This window comes from Dipodomys ordii, unplaced genomic scaffold (genome assembly GCF_000151885.1).
Source record: "Dipodomys ordii isolate 6190 unplaced genomic scaffold, Dord_2.0 Scaffold110, whole genome shotgun sequence".
In the NCBI taxonomy this organism is placed as follows: Eukaryota; Metazoa; Chordata; class Mammalia; order Rodentia; family Heteromyidae; genus Dipodomys; species Dipodomys ordii.
This window is the reverse complement of record NW_012267326.1, coordinates 6,135,265-6,142,622: the sequence shown is the minus strand read 5'-3', so window position 1 is coordinate 6,142,622 and position 7,358 is coordinate 6,135,265. Positions and strand designations below refer to the sequence as shown.

Below are 7,358 nucleotides of genomic sequence, written 5' to 3'. Positions count from 1 at the left end.
CACAACTAAAGCTTTTCATGAGTGTTTAGTTCCTGAAAGCCCTGGGATAAAAAGAATTTAAAACTTGCAAGCTTCAACACTTATGGAATAAAAGGACAGACAGGCCGGGCGCTGGTGGCTCAGGCTTGTAATCCTAGCTACTCAGGAGGCTGAGATCTGAGGATCGCGGTTCAAAGCCAGCCCGGGCAGGAGAGACCGTGATACTCCTATCTCCAATAAACCACCAGAAAACCGGAAGTGGTGCTGTAGCTCAAGTAGTAGAGTGCTCGCCTTGAGCTGAAGAGCCCAGAGTTCAAGTCCCACGACCGACAAAAAGAAAAAAGAAAAAAAAAAAACAAGAGTTTTCAGCACATCTCCAAAGGTCTCCCTCCTCCGCTGTCCTCACTAATTTGCCCTATGCCTATCTGGCAGAGTTGGCATGTAGTGGCCTAGTTCACAGGCTAAGACCATCTTACCTACTACTCATATCTGAGGTTCCCTGTCCTAAGAACCCTCATGTGCTTGGTTCATTTTCTACTCCCTCTTTCTTTCATAATGCTCCTTAAGTTGTCTACATGTTTCTCAGTGCAAACTTTACCATCGGAGAAACTCCTGCCTTCCCTGACACAGTCTAATAAAGTAGATTGATCTTCTTCTACAGAAGAATAACACCTTATCACTGCTTAATTTACATCCAGAGAACTCAAGTAGGAGATTCTGACAGAATTGAATTCAAATCCCATGTCTAGGCAGTTACTACCTAGGTTATTTCTAAGCCTGTGTCTTCATGAAGAAAATAGGAATCCTACTGACTGAACTGACTACCTTCAGTGTTGTGAGTGTGATACATCATATGACACCATTCAGCCCAGCCCTCTCTCCTAAGGTCTACCTCACACTTGACCCTGTTTTAGCTCTTTTCCTGTCTTAGCTCAGCAAACCTAAACAGAAGAATTGTGCATGATTCTTCTTTATTCCTCTTTCCTCCAACCACTTCTCACCACTGCCTGTCTGATTCAAGCCATCATCACCAAGTCTCTCACTTAAATTATTAATCAATTATTATTGATTCTGCCTTGGCCTCCTATAGTCTCCTCTTATTCCTCCTTTACATACAAATTTAGAGTAGATCCCTATTTGCTTCTCTGTGGCCTCATCTCCCACTATTGATTTCTCTGTCATTGCCACCTTGCCCTTACTTACTATTCCTGGAAATTTCATTGGGTATATCTCTGCCTCAGACCTTTTATTAGCTGTTCTGTCTGCTTGGAGCAGTCTTACTTTAAGATCATTGTATAGCTAATTAATTTCCCTCCAATCTTCACTTTAACGTTTTCTCAATGAAATCTGATGACTGTTTGTTCCTTCTTCCTCTCCCAGCACTAGAGATCCTTTTGTTCTGTTTTTCCTATAAATAAATCACCTTCTACCATTCCACATACTTTACTCACTCTTCAAGCTTTTTTATTGTTTCAGACCCTCCACTAGATATAAATTTCATGAGGGTAGGCATCATTCTCTCTTTTGTTCATTGGTCTATTCCCAGTGTAAGAAAAATACCTGGCATCTGGGTAGATAGACAGTAAATGTTTAGAGAATGTTTTTAAAATGCCTAGCAAATGGCTTAGACTAAAGTTGTTCTGTAGTTGGTGGTGATAGTGATACTTGTGATTCTAAACATGTGTTTGTGATTTAGTGTTACTACTGGTATTTAAGCTAGTACATTAATGGGCCAACTATATTGGCATCCCTCCAAAAGGTATGCAGGCCCTTTAGACCTTTCCTAAAAACAGGCCTTTACAAAAAAGGTGGGGAGAGTCCAGGTGCCGGTGACTCATACATGTAATCCTAGCTACTCAGGAGGCTGAGATCTGAGGATCTCGATTCAAAGCCAGCCCAGGCAGGAAAGTCCTTGAGACTCTTATCTCTAATAAACCACAAGACAACTGGAAGTGGCTCTGTGGCTCATGTGTAGAGTGCTTACCTGGAGCTGAAGAGCTCAGGGGCTTGAACTCTGGGCCTGGGCCTGGGTGCTGTCTCTAAGCTTCTTCTGCTTAAGATGAGCGCTTACCACTTGAGCCACAGTGCCACTTCCTGCTTTTTTGAGTATTGGAGATAAGAGTCTCACAGAGTTTCCTGCCCAGGCTGGCTTCAAACCACAGTCCTCAAATCTCAGCCTCCTGAGAGGCTAGGATTGCAGGCATGAGCCACAGCACCCAACAAAAAGTGCTTTCTTAAACTTTGTTGATATGCTGTCATTATATAACTTAAGAACTACCTACTACATTACTAATGAAAGTCCTGTGTCTTTAGTGAGCATGAGAAGCTATTGCTAATTTATTTTATTTAAGGGAACCATTCACAAGAAAACTAACATCACTGGAGGCCCTCTTCTTCTGTACTTCTTATTTGCCCTCACAGCTATGATTTCTTTACATCTTTGCGATAAGCTTTTTCATTTATAATATAAAATTTTTGTTCAGCTGACTCAACTTTCTTATTAGCCTTTTAGACAGTTTTTTTAAGTAAGGTAAGCTATTTAAGTGATCTAACTTTTTATGTCTTCTCCTACTTATCAATAGATATGTGGGGGTCCTGGGGTGGCAGACCCAAGAGCCGGAGGTGATGCAACTGACTCAAGCCAAACAACGATTGATAATAAAGCCTCATTGCTCCACTCCATGCCTGCTCACTCTTCTCCACGGTCTCGAGACTACAATCCCTATAACTATTCGGATAGCATCAGCCCCTTCAACAAATCTGCCCTCAAGGAAGCCATGTTTGATGATGATGCTGACCAGTTTCCTGATGGTATGTTCTGGATCAAGCTGCTACTGCTGATTTTAGAACTCTGGATCATATAATTCTGTTCTTAACTTTTTTTGTCCGTCATGGGCCTTGAACTCTGGGCCTGAGCACTGTCCCTCAGCTCTTCAGCTCAAGGCTAGCGCTTTACCACTTGAGCTACAGCACCACTTCCGGTTTTCTGGTGGTTTATTGGAGATAAGAGTTTCACAGACTTGGGATTGGGAAGGTGGCTCAGTGGTAGAGTGCTTGCCTTGCATGCCTGAGACCCTGGGTTCGATTCCTCAGCACTACATAAGCAAAAAGAAAAAAGCCGGAAGTGGTGCTGTGGCTCAAGTGGTAGAGCGCTAGCCTTGAGCTGAAGAGCTGAGGGACAGTGCTCAGGTCCAGAGTTCAGGCCCCTAGACCAGACCCAAAAAAAAAAAAAAAAAGTGTTTCACGGACTTTCCTGCCCAGGCTGGCTTTGAACCTGGATCCTCAGATCCCAGCCTCCTGAGTAGCTAGGATTACAGGTGTGAGCTACCGGCATCTGGCTTCTGTTCTTAACTTTTTGAGTAACTCTTAGACTGTTTTCTATAAAACTATAGTGTTTTACATTCCCAACAGTTGTGCACAGAGTACCAGTTTCTCCACATTCTTATATTTTCTGTGTGTCTGTTTTGAGTTCTTCTGTTTTTAAGACGGGCTGTACTAGCATTTAAACTCAATTCCTCTTGCTTACATTCATATACTGTACCACTAGAGCCACTCCCACCCTTTTGGTTTGTTTTTGTTTAATAGTAGCTATAATAATGAAGGTGAAGGTGAGGTTTTAATTTCCTTGTAGTTCTGAATTGTTTCCCTAATGGATCATGTAGAACTTTTTTTTAATATTTATAGTCATTTGCTTATTACCTTTGGATAAATGTCTATTCAGGACCTCTACCCAGTTTATGAAAAGATTGTTTTTGTTTCTGAATTGTAGGAATTGTCTATTCTAGATAATTCTGTATTAGACATATGATTTGTATAATTCCCCCTATTCTGTGGTATTGTTTGTGTGTGTGTGTGTGTGTGTGTGTGTGTGTGTGTGTGTGTGTGTGTGTGTGTTTGCGCACATGTACGCACGCATATGTCTGTAAACTCAAGGCCTTCTACTCTTGCTGGGCTTTTTTTGTTCATAGCTGGAGCTCTACCATTTGAACCTAGCCTCCAGTCCAGTTTTTTTCCTAGTTAATTAGGGATAGAGTTCCATGGGCTTTTCTGACCTTGCTATGATCCTCAGATCTCAACCTCCAGAGTAACTAATATTAAGGATTGAGCCACTAGCACCTCTTTTTTTGGCTGGTCCTGGGGCTTGAATTTAGGGCCTAGGTACTGTCCCTAAGTTTCTTTGTGACCAAGGCTAGTGCTCTACCATTTGAGCCACAATGCCACTTCCAGCTTTTTTGAGTAGTTTATTGGAGATAAGATTCTCATATGGACTTTTGCTCAGGCTGGCTTCAAACCACAATTCATTTTAAGTAAATTGTTTTTATATAATATGAGGTGCAAGGTTCAGCCTTGTAATTGTACATATGAATATCTAGTTTTACTAGCACTATTTTTTTCAAAGGTTGTCCTTTCCTTATTGAGTAGTCTTGGCACCACTTTCAAAATGCTTTTACTATTTATGCAAGAATTCCTTTCTATATTCTCCTATTCCACTTGTCTGTACATTTGTCTTTAGTAATACACTGTTTTGAATATCTTAGCTTTTATAGTAAGTTTTGAAATTAGAAAGTTTAACTACCAGCTTTGTTCTGTTTCAACAATGTTTGGCTATTTAGCATTTCTTGGTGTGTGTGTGTCTGTGTGTGTGTGTGTGTGTGTCTGTGTGTCTGTGTGTCTGTGTGTCTGTGTGTATTTTGCTCAGAGTTAATACCAGGGCATTGGTCTGTTTCAACAATGTTTGGCTATTTAGCATTTCTTTTTGTGTGTGTGTGTGTGTGTGTGTGTGTGTGTGTGTGTATTTTGCTCAGAGTGTGTGTGTGTGTGTGTGTATTTTGCTCAGAGTTAATACCAGGGCATTGGGATGTTTGGCAAATGCTAGGGATTACTTTACATCTCAACCCTTGGAGGATTTTTTGTTGTTGTGGGTTTGTTTTGTTTTGTATTGTTTTTCTGGGGATTTTAGGGATGTATGTATGCCAGTCTTGAGGCTTCAACTCAGAACCTGGGCACTGTCCCAGAGATAGTACTCTACCACTTGAGTCACAGCTCCACTTCCAGCTTTTTTGGCAGTTGAGATAAGAGTCTCATGGACTTTCCTACTTAGGCTGCTTCCTGAGTACCTAGGATTAGGGGCATGAGCCACTTGTGCCCAGCAATCAACCTTTGATTTTTAAAGATACAGCTTTACTATGTAGTCCAGAGCTTTTTTTTTTTTTTCAGACTTTGATGACCTACTATCTTCTGGTCTCTAATTTCTTATGATAAATTTGATTTTTTTTTTGCTTTGTTTTGTTTTACCATTCCTGGGGGCTTGAACTTGGGGCCTGGCCTCTGTCCTTGAGCCTTTCTGTGTTCAAAACTAGTGTTCTACCACTTGAACCACAGTACTACTTCCAGCTTTTTCTGTTTATTTGGTACTGAGGAATCAAAACCAGAGCTTCAGCATGCTACACAACCACTCTACCACTAAGCCACATTCCCAGCCAAATTTGATAATCTTATTGACTAGCCTTTCTGAGTAATAAATCTCTTTTCTTGCTGCTGGTTTTTTTGTTTTGTTTTGTTTACTTTTTGCCAATCCTTGGGTTTGAATTTAGGGCTTGGGCACTGTCCCTGAACATCTTCTGCTAAAGGCAACTTGAGCCATAATACTACTTCCAGGCTTTTCTGAGTAGTTTATTGGAGATGAGAGTCTCATGGACTTTCCTGTCCTGGCTGGCTTGGAACTGTGATCCTCAGATCTCAGCCTTCTAAGTAGCTAGGCTTACAGGCTTGAGCCACCAGCACTTGGCTTTCCTTGCTGTTTTTAACCTTTGCTTATGGAGATAGTTTTTCTATTTGTTTATATTAGAAGGTTAACAAGGATTTACTTAATAAGTAGGATAAAATAGAAATAAAAGAAAGGTGAAAGGAAAGATCTGTTTCTCCTGCAGGAGATGAGAGTGAAGAAGATTAAAAATCTGTGTTTCTTCACTCCTGTCCAAGTTCATGTTGAATATCATCTAGCTCTGTGGCCATTTTGCAACCCTCATTATTTTACAAAATTTCTAGTCATGGAGACAGTGAACTTAAGGTATATTTATTGCCCAAAACCTGGCCAAAATAGATCTTTGTTGCAGGGAAAAATATCTTTTGTGTAGGTGTTGGGTGTATGTGGGTGTGTATGCATGCATGTACACATGTATGTATGTATATGCTGGTACTAGCGCTTGAAATCAGGGCCTTGTGCTCTCACTTGACTTTTTTGCTCAAGGCTATTGCTCTACCACTTGAGCCACAGCTCCACTTATAGCTTTTTGCTGGTTGGAGATGAAGTCCACAGAATTTTCTACCTAAGCTATCTTTAAACCAGAATCCTTAAGCTGGGCACTAGTAGATCACACCTGGAATCTAGCTACTCAGGAGGTTGAGAATCATGGTTTAAAGCCAGCTGGAACAGAAAGACCTGTCTTTCATTTCATTCTTTGTTCTTTTTTCCTTCTTTTGTGGGTTTGAACTCAAGACCTCACAACTTGCTAAGCAAATGCTCTACCCTTTGAGTCATGCCCCTAACCCTTTGATATTTTCTGATAGAGTTCTTTTCCCAGATTAGCCTGAACCACTATCTTCCTTATTCCTGAATAAGCAAGTGTGCACCAACACATTCTATTTTTTCATTGAGGTGCATTCTTACTAGCTTTACTTCTGGCCTGAAATTGTTATCCTCCCAATATCTGCTTTTGGGCAGTTTAAATTACAGGCATGCACCTGGTTCTACTCTACTTTTTTTTTTTTAATCAAACTGTGTTTCAGAGTAACCAAAATAGCTCTAAACAGGTACCAGTGGCTAATACCTATATTCCTAAATAATCAGTAGGCTGTGATCAGAGCCAGCCTAAGCAGACAATTCTACAAGAATTTTATCTCCAATTAACTAGCAAAAAGCCTAAACTGGAGGTATGACTAATGTAGTAGAGCACCAACCATAAGCAAAAACTAGGCACTTGTAGCTCATGCCTATGTAATCCTAGCAATTCAAAAAGGTTGAGATCTGGAGGCCAGAAAACTGCCAGAGTCCATCTCCATAATAACCAATAGGGCTGTAGGCATGGCTTAAGTGGTAAAGCACCAGTCTAGCAAACATGAATCCCTCCTGTCTATATATAAATCCTCATCCATGGAAGGGACGCTATGTTTAGATAATCAGCATTTTTGTTTCAAAAATACGATTTAACACCAGTTAGTAAGACCATTAGTTAAAAGTTTGATGGGGGAAGTGAATCTGTGGTTCCAGTGAGAGTGCTAACCTTGAGCAAAAAAGCTCACGGACAGCATCCAGGCCCTGTGTTCAAGCTCCAGGAATGGCAGTGTGGGGTCAGGTGGTCACCACTTCAATCCAGTAA

General features: G+C 40.9%; 1 protein-coding gene across 1 annotated transcript in view; it reads left to right on the top strand.

Moving 5' to 3' along the window:
* Clasp2 (cytoplasmic linker associated protein 2) overlaps window positions 1–7,358 on the top strand; it is a 203,186-nt gene that overhangs the window by 179,082 nt on the left and 16,746 nt on the right. Inside the window, exon 32 of the mRNA XM_013028474.1 lies at window positions 2,562–2,790. Within this exon, the coding sequence (XP_012883928.1) occupies window positions 2,562–2,790 (229 nt within the window). The remainder of the gene's footprint in view (window positions 1–2,561; window positions 2,791–7,358) is intronic.